This window comes from Oncorhynchus kisutch, linkage group LG8 (genome assembly GCF_002021735.2).
Source record: "Oncorhynchus kisutch isolate 150728-3 linkage group LG8, Okis_V2, whole genome shotgun sequence".
NCBI lineage: Eukaryota > Metazoa > Chordata > Actinopteri > Salmoniformes > Salmonidae > Oncorhynchus > Oncorhynchus kisutch.
The window spans coordinates 39,101,673-39,114,944 of record NC_034181.2 but is presented as its reverse complement, the minus strand read 5'-3'; the positions used below and the strand labels follow the sequence as shown (position 1 = coordinate 39,114,944).

At 40.9% G+C, this 13,272-nt stretch overlaps 2 protein-coding genes across 7 annotated transcripts in view; one reads left to right on the top strand and one right to left on the bottom strand.

Annotated features, from left to right (window-relative positions):
- Positions 1-2,836: 2,836 nt before the first annotated feature.
- lg8h9orf85 (linkage group 8 C9orf85 homolog) lies at positions 2,837-11,684 on the bottom strand. Its single transcript, XM_020489621.2, has 4 exons — positions 10,256-11,684; positions 9,997-10,103; positions 8,043-8,156; positions 2,837-5,109 (listed from the first exon to the last, which is right to left on the bottom strand). Exons 1-4 carry the CDS (start codon positions 10,355-10,357, stop codon positions 4,893-4,895), a joined length of 540 nt encoding a protein of 179 aa, XP_020345210.1. The 5' UTR covers positions 10,358-11,684; the 3' UTR covers positions 2,837-4,892.
- Positions 8,920-13,272, top strand: part of abhd17b (abhydrolase domain containing 17B, depalmitoylase) — a 25,207-nt gene continuing 20,854 nt past the window's right edge. For 2 of the 6 annotated variants that reach the window (XM_031830294.1, XM_020489625.2), the window contains exon 1: positions 11,762-12,112. The gene's annotated coding sequence lies outside the window, so the exon portion shown is untranslated. Of the gene's footprint in view, positions 9,019-9,685; positions 9,808-11,176; positions 12,331-13,272 lie in introns of those variants that run through there. The other 4 variants (XM_031830296.1, XM_031830295.1, XM_020489623.2 and 1 more) reach the window with 4 other exon arrangements.

Below are 13,272 nucleotides of genomic sequence, written 5' to 3'. Positions count from 1 at the left end.
AGGTTCGTGATTCTGAAAGGACAGCAACCGTAATACCAGCGCACTCATGTAGGAGAGTAGGGAGCTGCTTTGTTTTTCAGTGGGTATTACATATAGTCACTTATCTCTTTCTTTCTCTCTCTCGGAGGACCTGAGCCCTAGGATCATGCCCCAGGACTACCTGACATGATGACTCCTTGCTGTCCCCAGTCCACCTGGCCATGCTGCTGTTCCAGTTTCAACTGACCTGAGCCCTAGGACCATGCCCCAGGACTACCTGACATGATGACTCCTTGCTGTCCCCAGTCCACCTGGCTATGCTGCTGCTCCAGTTTCAACTTCCACCTGACTGTGCTGCTGCTCCAGTTTCAACTGTTCTGCCTTATTATTATTCGACCATGCTGGTCATTTATGAACATTTGAACATCTTGGCCATGTTCTGTTATAATCTCCACCCGGCACAGCCAGAAGAGGACTGGCCACCCCACATAGCCTGGTTCCTCTCTAGGTTTCTTCCTAGGTATTGGCCTTTCTAGGGAGTTTTTCCTAGCCACCGTGCTTCTACACCTGCATTGCTTGCTGTTTGGGGTTTTAGGCTGGGTTTCTGTACAGCACTTTGAGATATCAGCTGATGTACGAAGGGCTATATAAATAAATTTGATTTGATTTGATTAATCCCTACTGCTAGTCTAGTGGAGGTATACGATGTATTATTTATGTAATACAATAGAGAAATCATGCACAACGTAGCCTACACAATCGCAAAATCCGTGAAATATATTCACATGCACGCCACACAGCCTAGTTTCAACAGAATATAATCTGCAGGCAGCAAGAGTGTGCAGCGCTCAACTGGTTTTGGCATGGAGCAGCTCACAGAAGAATCACATTGGTAACCGGTAGGTTAGGAAATACATTTCACCGTATGATATCTACCATGCTATGCTAAATCAAATTAACAAACTGTAGGCAAACCAAACCAGGGGAGTTCTGAACAGATAAAAAAAAATCTAAGCATTGCATGCATTTAATCGCATTTGCGTAGTGGCATAGAGCAGTACAGTTTTTTAAAGTGTGTTGCCTAGGGTCCAGGAAAAAAATTGCCCTTTTGAAAAAGCATTTCATGCTATTCTAAATCATTTCACATGACTGGAGACTTTGGCAGAATCGTTAAATATACCTCACAAAAGATCAATCATTTTAAAAACGTTTATTTAAATAGGCAAGTCAGTTAAGAACAAACTCTTATTTACCATGACGGCCTTGTCTTGAATCCATCAATGGCCTAGGCGTGTGGAGACATACAGTATTGTAGGCTACAATATGTGGAGGAAATTATAGTACTAAAAATGCTTTCAAATTTCACTGACTCACCCAATGATGAGCAGCTTGCTGGTGATGGCCAATGCGCTAGTGCCAAAAGCCTCTCTCAATCTTTTGTAAAACATCATTTGGAAGTTGATCAAATATGTTGGTCTTTTGTTTTCAGCAGGACCCATTTGCTTTCCAAACTGTTTTCCCTCGACTGTATTTGAAATATTGCGAAAAGCCCGTTTACTCGTCTACTGTTTTTTTTACTGACATATTTGCCACACGTCCCGACTATAGGCTATGCCTTGTTATTGGGCTACGATCCACAGCTAAACTATTTTTTTCAATAAGCTATTGATCCTCTGTGGCTATATTATAGGCCTTCTCATGGCGTAGTAGGCTATTCTGAACGATTTAATGTATTTATTCTATAACTTGGGCAAATGTATTGACATTTATCAGGGGTGCTGCAGTGCATTAAGAACTCTTTGCGCGGCTATGATTCCATAAGGAAATAAATGATGAAGTGCACCGCTGGAGAGATGAGAGTTGCAGACTCATGTCTATCAGGATAGAGAGATCATAGAAAGTTATTCTCATTGTAGTTATGAGAGAGATACTTGCACGCTTCTCACACAGCCACCGCCAGGAAATGGTCTCAAACATAAGTTACAATGTTGCGCAAACCATAAACCGGGCCTGCCCAACCAGAATCAACTCTTAGAATATTAGACCCGGGCTGAGAATCTACTTTTTCCAGGTTTTTTTCGTGAGGGCAGGAGAATTAACTAAGAGGCAACTCGAATTAACTTTGTTTTTATTATAATTTGCAAAAAGTGGCAATTCTTTTTCATGCCAGGAGAGGTAAACCATCCAAAACAGATGTTTACAAACAGCACTGGCTATTTGTGATACACAATTGTCATCATGTGCTGTTTGCATTAGGGGCTTATACACACACAGGCCTGGGTGAACACAGTCCCATCCACTGGGGAGCCAGGCCCACCCAATCAGATTGATGTGGTTTAAGCATTGTTGTGGACTTAAACACATTTGTATTTTTTCAATAAAAAAAGGGTGACATGCTCCCTCAAAACTTGAGACATCTGTGGCATTGTGTAGCATGACAAAACTGCATATTTTAGAGTGACCGTTATTGTCCCCAGCACAAGGTGCACCTGTGTAATGGCCATGCTGTTTAATCAGCTTCTTGATATACCACATCTGTCAGGTGGATAGATTATCTCAGCAAAGGAGAAAATGATCACCAATAGGAATATAAATAGATTTGTGCAAAAAAAATGAGAAAAAAGCTTTTTGTGTGTATTAAACTTCTCTGGGATCTTTTATTTCAGTTTATGAAACATGGGACCATGTTGCGTTTACATTTTTGTTCAGTGTAGTTTGCTTAACAAATAACTTGCATGATGGATTCCAGCTGTGTGCAATACTAGGAGTTAATATACCACAAACACCAAGGAGCTTTTCCAATGGCTTATAAGTAAGGGGACCAAATGGTTTGGGTCAAAAAATACTTAATACCCCGTTGAAAATGGTAAAACATTTTTATTAAAGGCCTACTCCTTAATTTCAAAAACACCACAATGGTAGCCACTTAGTTTCAGAAGGATATCACAAGTTCATATGACTAACCCCATCATAACCTAAAATCTAACGTTTGTTTTACTCGTGTTTGTAAAAAAAAATATATATATATATATATTTTTTAAAGAGATTGTTAGGATACGAATGATTAATAGTGCTTTATATAATGTCCCAATAGGCCAAGTAAATTAGCTAACATCTTCAAATGAAATAAACCAGAAGACAATTGTATTAAGCAACTTCTATGTCGTAATCCAGACAATTTCAAACAGGCCCAGCTTCAGCCCTAAACCACAGACGTTCCAGTTGATAGAAAGACACAGATCACCTCACGCAGAAAGGAAATATGATTGATACACTTGTCTTAATCTCGGGGGGCATTCCATGCGAGTTTGGCCCAAAGTTTATTATGTTTAGGATCTTCTTGAAATTCAATTAATAGAAAAGGTATATTTTTTATTCAATTTAACTTGGCAAGTCAGTTAAGAGCAAATTCTTATTTACAATGACGGCCTAACCCGGACGATGCTGGGCCAATTGTGCGCCACCTTATGGGACTCCCAATCACGGCCGGGTTTGACACAGCCTGGAATCGAACCAGGGTCTGTAGTGATGCCTCTAGCACAGATTCAGAGCCTTAGACCGCTGCTCCACTCGGGAGCCCTATACGTTTGGCATACTTTTGATATCTGCATCTAAATAATTAAGACATTTTTCGAAAGTAGCAAAGCGTACACTCTGGACATTTGAGGCAGCATCTACAGACTAATCATTGTAGTATCTTTAAGCAATCTATGCATGAGGACAGACTACGCCTTCAAAGTAAGGAAACACATTTTGTTTTGTTATTTGGGTAAACTATTCCTTTAAGTCAGGAGGAGCACTAAGGTCATTGGACTTTAGATCATGTGTTTGAATAAGCAGAACAAAACTGGCATGTGGTCATTACCAAAGGCACTAAATAAAACCCACTGAGATCATCAATTAATTATGTTAATAGTGTGGTAATGAGTTAGTGCGACTCACCATAAAGACTATGTGTCACGCCCTGGTCTAAGTATTTTGTGTTTTTCCTCATGTATTGGGTCAGGCCAGGGTGTGGCATGGGGTTTTTGTATTGTGGTGTGTTTTGTCTTGGGGTTTTGGTGTGTATGTATTGGGATTGTAGCTAGTGGGGTTATCTAGCAAAGTCTATGGCTGTCTGGAGTGGTTCTCAATCAGAGGCAGGTGTTTATCGTTGTCTCTGATTGGGAACCATATTTAGGCAGCCATATTCTTTGAGTTTGTTGTGGGTGATTGTCCTTAGTGTCCTCTATGTTAGTTTACACAAGTATAGGCTGTTTCGGTTTTCATCACGTTCTTTGTTTTGTAGTGTTTTGTGTTTATTCGTGTTTTCACGTTGTTCATTAAACATGGATCGCAATCTACACGCTGCATTTTGGTCCGACTATCCTTCACACCTAGAAAACCGTAACACTATGGTCTACTTGTAGCTCTAAAAAGGGAGAAATCTGAGAGAAGATGTTCCACTATGGCCTACAGAGGAAAGCATTCGGCTGAAATAATGCATATTACTCAAAATACATTGTCAGAATAAATAAAAAATAATCACTATTTTCTCAAAATGTATATTTTGGCATATGTGTACATACGTGTATATTTCTGTATCTGGAAAAGTTCAAAAACAGCTGCTGGGGCACAATAATGACTTCAATCCAGTAGTGCTTGTGAATATTCCTTCACAAACAAAACAAGATAATGCTTCCTTAAACCTATCAAAGCATGACAAAAATTGCTCTCTCATAGGATTTACTACAAAACAGTTCATTGAAAGTGGGGTTTGGCCATTTAACGTCCCAACACAAGTTGGCTATTGTATTTTAGAGTGAATAAATCTAGTGAGGAGGAGTCTTAGCAAAAGTATGTATAATCAGAGGATAAGTATATTAATAAAATGGATAGGAGGTACATTTAGGATCATCCTGGTTTAGCAGTCTTTAGTCTTTGAAAGTAACATGTGCCACATTAGGGACAAGGGCCTTGCCGCTTCCTGCCTTCTCAGGACCCGAGTCCCTGGCAAAGTCATCATCATCACTGCCCAAGTCACCAAAGTCATCATCAAGCTCATTGAAGTCCTCCTTCCTCCGAGAACATCCGGTCATCTTTTGATTGGTGTATTCCTCCTCTTCCTCTCCCTGCTTCTGTGTGTTAACCCTTTGGGAGGAATTTGAATTAAAAACAAAAAAAATGACAAATGGAACCCTTTGATTTTTACAGCCTGAAACTACTAGTGCCCAACAACACACTTTTGGAATGCCGACCTAGGTTTTTTGTAGGTTCTTCAGAGATTTAAGCCGATTGAAATAGATGTAGGGAGGACTGGATAGTTGTAACACTTTTTACCTTTTGGATAGTTACTCCAAGCTTTTTAATAGCTAGAGTTCAAAATGAGATACATTTGTCTGCTACAAATGTATTTTAAAGCAATCAGAGAATGCATGATTTTGTATCAAACACATGGAGAGTAATGTTACAACTGTATTTGGGGTGTAATATAAAGAACATTGTTTAAAATCCATTACATACCTGTATTCAGGTTGAAAATGGCAGATTTTGACAATAAGTGCCTAAATTTGAACGCCGTGCCTGTACAGTAACATGCTATACATGAAGTCAGAGCTCTGGCTCGGCGCTTCACAGCTCTGTATGGGTTTTGACGGACCTCCATTCTGAACTTGAGCACCTCGTGCGACAAGACGCTCACTGTGCACACTTTGGAGAGGTGTGTGGTAGCGCTGGGACGATAAACCGGAAATGATCGATACCGACCACTTATCACAGGCATTTTTCAGATATCATTCAATACGATAAGTAGCCTAAACTAGAGAAATTTGAAATGAAATAAGTTTGCTAATATGGGTGATTGTTAATGGGATAATTGATGGCTACAACCATCAAAGTAGTAGTAGTAGTTTAAAGGATAATAAAATGGACACAATAACCCATAATGACAGGTTTTGAAAAGGCAAATTTGTATTTATTTTTAACCCCAGAAATATCACATTTACATAAGTATTCAGACACTTTACTCAGTACATTGTTGAAGCACCTTTGGCAGCGATTACAGCCTCGAGTCTTCTTGAGTATGACACTACAAGCTTGGCACACCTGTATTTGGGGAGTTTCTCCCATTCTTCTCTGACAATCCTCTCAAGCACTGTCAGGTTGGACGGGCAGCATCGCTGCACAGATATTTTAAGGTTTCTAAAGAGATGTTTGATCGGGTTCAAGTCCTGGCTATGGCTGGGCCACTCAAGGACATTCAGAGACTTGTCCGGAAGCCACTGCGGTGTTGTCTTGGCTGTGTGCTTAGGGTCGATGTCCTGTTGGAAGGTGAACGTTCGCCCAGTCTCAGGTCCTGAGCGCTCTGGAGCAGGTTTTCATCAAGGATCTCTCTGTACTTTGCTCTGTTCATCTTTCCCTCGATCCTGACTAGTCTCCCAATCTCTGCTGCTGAAAAACATCACAGCATGATGCTGCCACCACCATGCTTTACCGGAGGGATGGTGCCAGGTCTTCTCCAGACGTGGCACTTGGCATTCAGACCAAAGATTTCAATCTTGGTTTCCTCAGATCAGAAAATCTTGTTTCTCATGGTCAGAGTCTTTAGTTGCCTTTTGCCAAACTCCAAGCGGGCTGTCATGTGCCTTTTACTAAAGAGTGGCTACCGTCTGGCCACTCTACCATAAAGTCCTGATTGTTAGTGCTGCCGAGCTGGTTGTCGTCGTGTTAGGTTCTCGATCTCCACAGAGGAACACTGGAGCTCGGTCAGTGTGACTGTCAGATTCTTGGTCACCTCCCTGACCAAGGCCATTCCCTCCCAATTGCTCAGTTTGCCTTTCCAAATAATGTCCAATCAATTGAATTTACCACAGGTGGACTCCAAGTTGTAGAAACATCAATGATGATCAATGAAAACAGGATGCACCTGAGCTCAATTGAGTCTCAAAGCAAAATATCTGAATACTTATATAAATAAGGTATTTATGTTTTCTATTTTATAAATTTGCTGTGATTATGGGGTATTGGATGTAAATTGAGGGATTTTTTATTTATTACATTTTAGAATAAGGCTGTAATGTAACAAAATGTGTAAAAAGGGAAGGGGTCTGAATACTTTCCGAAAGCACTGTAAATCACAATACTTTATGGGTAAATAATCACAATAAGACACAGGGTGACGTTGCCCAACCCCAGTCTACAATGAACAAGGTAAATTTGGATGATTTGTTTCACTTTGGCTGCGGATATAACTTTTCTGTACCATTATTCCGGAGCGCGAAAGGTCCCGAAGCTTCTGCACATGTGCGGATCACATTCTGCGCATGTAGTTATTTACCTCTACGTTATGAAAAAAAAAGTGTGGTCTCCCTCACTTCACATTTCTCACTGTCAATCGTGAATGACAATTCTCTCAGGTTTTACCGGTGAAACGTCTATACAGCATCTGCATACAAACCATTTGATCTCAGTCAGTTTCACTGGGATGTGAATTTAGATTTTCTTGAGGAATTTATACAGTCTTATTTTGAATTATGTACAGTGAGTGAATTTTGCCTAGTAGCGCACCGTTGAGGTTTAGCCACATGAGACAAAAATGCAACCATTTGCACAATATTCCTTAAATCTCCAAAACTAGGTGGTGTTTTCGTCTTACCGTAGAATACTATTATATTCAGTTCTGCTATTTAGAATACTATCATTATGTGATCTTGCACATTGATCTAACTTTATTAAATGAGCACCATACGCCAGAGTAACTTGTTTTATACGAGTAGCTAAGAGCAGAGACGTAAAGTATAGAATCCCGCAAATGCGCTGAAGCGTCGGGACCTTAAGTGCTCGGGAAGGTCCAGAAAAGTTGGATCCGCAGCCACTCAATATTTGTTTCCCTCCAGTAGATAGCAGTCTTTGAAACGCTGTGATTATCTTATAGGAATGTTTTCTGGACTTGATTGACAAGCTGCATTCTGAACACCACCCCGAAACAGACAACACAGTTCCCAAGCAACACCTCTGCCAGCTTAGCCCATTGTGTGTGGGCTTTAGACTCACTCACACATAGCGTAGGAAGTAGGAACACTCACGGAATTACGATGTCCTCTTTCTTCCCACACTTGGAACAAAGCTCCAGCTTCAGGGCACAGGTTTTACAAATGACGTGATATGCATCCTTCACCGTCTTCTGAGAACATTTCACACTAAAACACACAAAAACACAGAATATCCAACAAGATTCCCTCGGTCTTCCACATTTAAAACAAGTATAGAGAAAAACATGTCCCTCACGAATGATGTAGCGCTCCTACTTGTGTCAATTATTCATACGTATGTTGCGTACACACACACACACGTTTTTACATGTTGGTTGTGCATTTTCAAAAGTCTCCTTGCAAGGTTTCAACCGCAATGATGTATATACACCGGATAGTTGACGTCTCTGGCCAATAAGACCATTTAAAGCCAATGTGCCAACAACATCTTAGCATTCCTCCTTTCAGGGTTTTGAGTAATGGGAGTGCATTGACAAAAATCAATATCCCAACATTAAGTAAGTCAACCTATCAACAATGGCACGATGTGTGCATATGGATGCAGCCAGTGCCAATTACATGGATGTGGAAAATCCATTTAAATTTGTAAGTACCAAAATTATATACACTGTAAAACTTCAATTAAATTGCCAAGTCTACGGAACACATTTCAGAAAGAATTAAAAAAATTAAATAAACGCTGGGTCTAAATGAATTGTTTACTAGGTTTCAAGTTTGATTTGTTACATTAATTCAAAGAACTGCGGAAAAGCAATGCCGATATTCGAAAAAAACTCGAAAAAAATAAGTTAATCATCCGTTTTGAATCGCCAGTAAAAAACAAATAATGTAAATGTTGCCTGCTAACAGCTGAGAACTGTTAGCTAATTGGCAAGCACAAAAACAGCCAGACCCCGAGATATCGAGAAGGGTGCAATTGCGGCCATCATTGCAGGAACCCCTCTTTATACCTCTATTGGTCAATTCTTAAGTTAGGACAGACAGGAGGCGGGGACGCTCCACCAGTACAGTAGGTGACAACAATGCACAATAACGTTGGACGCCACCCGCCATAAACCCAAAAGAATAACCGTACACCCGTGTCCTACGCCCCCGAATATCGGCATTGCTTTTCCGCAGTTCTGTTAACGACGGCAAGGGCTGTTTGTTAGTTTAGCCAGCTAGTCTTAAGGATGACTCTGTTACACAGCAGGTGGGGCCAACATACAAGAAAGCTACCTAGCATACGGTGTCGCCTTAGCGGTGCTAGCGAGATGCGGGGACGACCGGTAGCAGGTTTGGACGGTCTCCCATATACCGGGGTATTTGGAAATAGCCACGGGATGGTTTTTCAATACCGTTTAAACTATTTCTTGGAATGTTTTATAGACATCTATATTTGTAGCTACGTTTTAAAGTAAATATCTCAAGTGAACTTGTGCTAGATGTTAGGAGATAAAGATCGCGTTTTTCATTTCAACTTTGAGAATGTTGAAATTATGATGCTTACCGGTAGTCCTCAGTCACGTGGTGTTTGTTTACAAGTACACAACGACGAGACTTGTGCAGCCAGGGGATCTAGTTACAGTATGGAATTCACAACTAAATGTTTGTCAGCTAGATAGCTTATAAGTCAACTGTCGAAGTTGTGATAAATGCTAAACCAGTAATAGCAGAGAATCCAATCCTGGATCAAGATCCTTGCTGTCTAATTTGTTTTGTTTGGCATCTTTTTGAGCTGGGATGTATGTCTGGTGTACTGGTGCATTTCTTCTCAAAACCAAAAGAAAGAAACACAATTTAACATTATCACAAACGGGTAAGTACTGATGGGAAGGCAAGTATACATCCACAATAACATAAGATGTTTGAGAAAACCTTATACTTTCCACCCCCATACAGGTTAAAGTTGGAATAGGTTTAATAGGTTGAAGGAAAATAGGATTTTGAATGGAAAGAAATGTTAGGTGTCCACGAGGACAAAAGGGCATAGCATGCTTGTACTCACCATGTTCGAGGTTGGGAAAGGGATTTGTATTTGTTGTATTTGACTTTCCACTCAATAACTTCCTTGCAGCGTTGACATAACCCGTCGTGGACCTTCGAGTTTGCTATCTGCAATAATAGCATCCGATATACACACAGAAAAATTTAAAACAGTAGAGCTACAATTAGCCCAGCAGTACCATACAAATGGTGAACATACTGTAGCTGACTTGTCAGAGTGGCTCCAAATGTACGTTAGCCAGCCAGTCATAAGACCCTACCTTTACTTGAACACTTGCTCCATATTTGTCGTTCTTGTAAGCAGTCGTGTTTTGGTGCTTTTGTCCTCGCGACCGCGATGCGTTGCCCTTTTGAGAACTCATTTTTATCTAAACATAGGTTTCTAACGTTAGCTTGATGTCAGCTACCACAACACATGGACCAGCGACTCGTCAGCAACACACAAAAAAAGTCCTTCCGGGTCACGGATTTTTTAAGTTTCGAAATAAAAGCCTCTCAGAGAAGTGTCACTAACCACGTTTCATCCACAGTTTTTATTCGATTAAGCATACCATATACAAAAAATCACGACAGCTGTGATGGAAACAGGAAGTCTGGGGCTGTTTTTCTTGTTTCGGGTCCAGGCCCCTTAGTTCCAGTGAAGGGAAATCTTAATGTTACAGCATACAATTATATTAAAGTCCAGACGATTCTGTGCTTCCAACTTGTGGCAACAGTTTGGGGAAGACCCTTTCCTGTTTCAGCATGACAATGCCCCCCAAGATCGGTGTGGAAGAACTTGACTCTGGCAAGCAGAGCCCAGCTCTTGTGGCTGAATGGAAGCAAGGCCCTGCAGCGTTGTTCCAACATCTACTGGAATGCCTTCCCAGAAGAGTTGATGCTGTTATGGCAGCAAAGGGGGGACCAATTCCATATTAATGCCCATGATTTTGGAATGAGATGTTCCACGAGCAGGTGTCCACACACTTTTGGTCATGTAGTTTATTACAAATATCCACATGCGAATATGTTATTGACACTTTCCCTTTCAGATAACGCATTTTCCTCATCCCCAGTCCACATAAAATGTAAATAAGTATGCCATTCAAAATTTAAGCTCTAATGGTTCTTTCAAGACAACTGGGAACACAGACAAAAACTAGGTCAAATCATGACGTCAGTGATCTTCAGGTCGAAAAGTCAGAGCAAAAGAAAGATGGCCAAGTTACCGACTTTGAATTCTGAGTTGACCGTTCAAAACGACTTTCCCAGGCGGAGCTAGTTTTTTCAGAGTTCCCCGTTGTCTTAGGCTACTAAAGTCAGATATTTTCGAGTTTCCTGTTGTTTTGAAGGCGGCATTAGTTCCCAGTGATGAGGTTCGATTAATCACACCAGGCGCCCGTTTAGGCGTTTTTTTCTATCGGTTGAAGGTTGATTGCATTCGATTTGGAATGGCTGCCTCCCGGTCGTGAGCCAGGTGCCCGCTTCAAAGCCACAGCAAAGTCGTCTCAAACCTAAAGTGACGTAATTAAGCACGTGTAGTAATTACTAGGATGCTGTGGTTTCCTATGCAAAATGGATTGCTTTTGATGAAAACGCTTTATTTGCATTTCCAATGAAAAGTAGTTAGACAAATCTAACATTTATTTTATCGAAAAAAATAATAATATGTTGTGTGTTTCTGGACCATCCACCATGCTGCCTTGTTGACAAAATGATCGAGCGGTGCAGATGACTGTCGGATTTGAGAAGGGCGCGCCTTCCTCTGCGTTTTCGTCTGATGACGTGACAGACTATGTCCGGTGCCCCGCGGCTCAGCATAATCGAATACGCCCTGTGGGTCAGTCGTTTTCAACGCTGCAAATCACCGCCTTGAGCAATCTGATTGGTCTCTGTTAGCACATTGTAGTTTGTAATTGGCTTTCTTATAAACCAATCCAATCATCACCTCGACACTGCGGTTTCGATATGTTCCCCAGCCGGTTTCCTTGGCTTGAACTGAAGACATCTAGCGACAGTGGGCTAGCTACAAGGATTGAAGCTGGTGACAGTCAACATTAAAATAGCATATATGTTTACGCAAGTTTTGTGGATGCAATTAAGTCATTATCCGGACTACTTGTTGACAAGCTTGAGTGGTAAGCAGGCGGCGCTTGATTTGGGTAGTCGTACAAGTGTCAAGAAGATAAATAGCTATTTAACGCTACCCATAAGAGAGTGGACGAGGGGGAACGAATGGGCATTCAAGTCAACCTGCCTGGTTAACTAGCTACCTGTACTTGTTTCCAGTTAGCTGTATTTCATCAGCTGGCTTGTTAAAACGTTAACTACAATCCGTGACGTTACCAATAATCAGGTAAGTTATGTTTGTGATCCTCTTCGCCGTTTGCCAGTTTTTCAAAGCTAACATTATTGCCGGTGTTTTGTTAGCTTGCTAACTAATGTAAATTAGCTGCTAGCTACTTTTTTTTTTTTTTTTTTTTTGCTGAGCACTGCGTGACTGTTCACTTAAATGAGACCTACGATTTGTTTTCGCTAATCGATGCGACGCAATTCTGGCAAACACGACCGGGATTCAGAAGAGGGGGAAAAAAGTGCCACTGTTAACGTGAATAGCTAACTAGTTAAATGTATAGAGTAACGTTAGGCTAGCTAACGTTGTAGTTCGGCCTTTTGGGTACTGTAACGTTAGTCTCTAAAACAAACACTCGTCGACGATATTGTTTGTGGTTCCCTAGAATCTGAATTGCTGTTATCGGAGGGGTCACCGCCAAGCTTGTCATCCAAGACAAGTGGTTATTTTCATGTTGGACAGTGCTCACCTTACTGTAGATAAGTGGTTTCAGAATCGTCATAACCACATCTTAACATCTGAGCATGACTCCTGTCCCCCAGCCCCATCTTTAACGAAAATAGATTATGGAAGCCTATGTGTGAACTAGACTGCTCCCCCCACCCATTTCTGACCTATAACCTGCATATTAAAACACACACGCCATAAAATTGTACTTGTCACGTGCTTTAACAGCAGGTTTAGATTAACAGTGAAATGCTTACTTATTTCCCATTCTGAGCAATGCAAAGTAAATAATAGAAAATAAAAACACAAGGAATAAATGCACAGTAATGACAACTTTGCTGTATACACAAGGTACCAGTACAGTCGATGTGCAGTGGAACAAGGTAATTGAGGTAGATATAGAGTGATTAGGCAACGGGATAGTGGAAGGGAATGGCATACATTACAATTAGCACTTGAGAACTGACTAAATGGACCAGGAGATTGAGAAACATACTT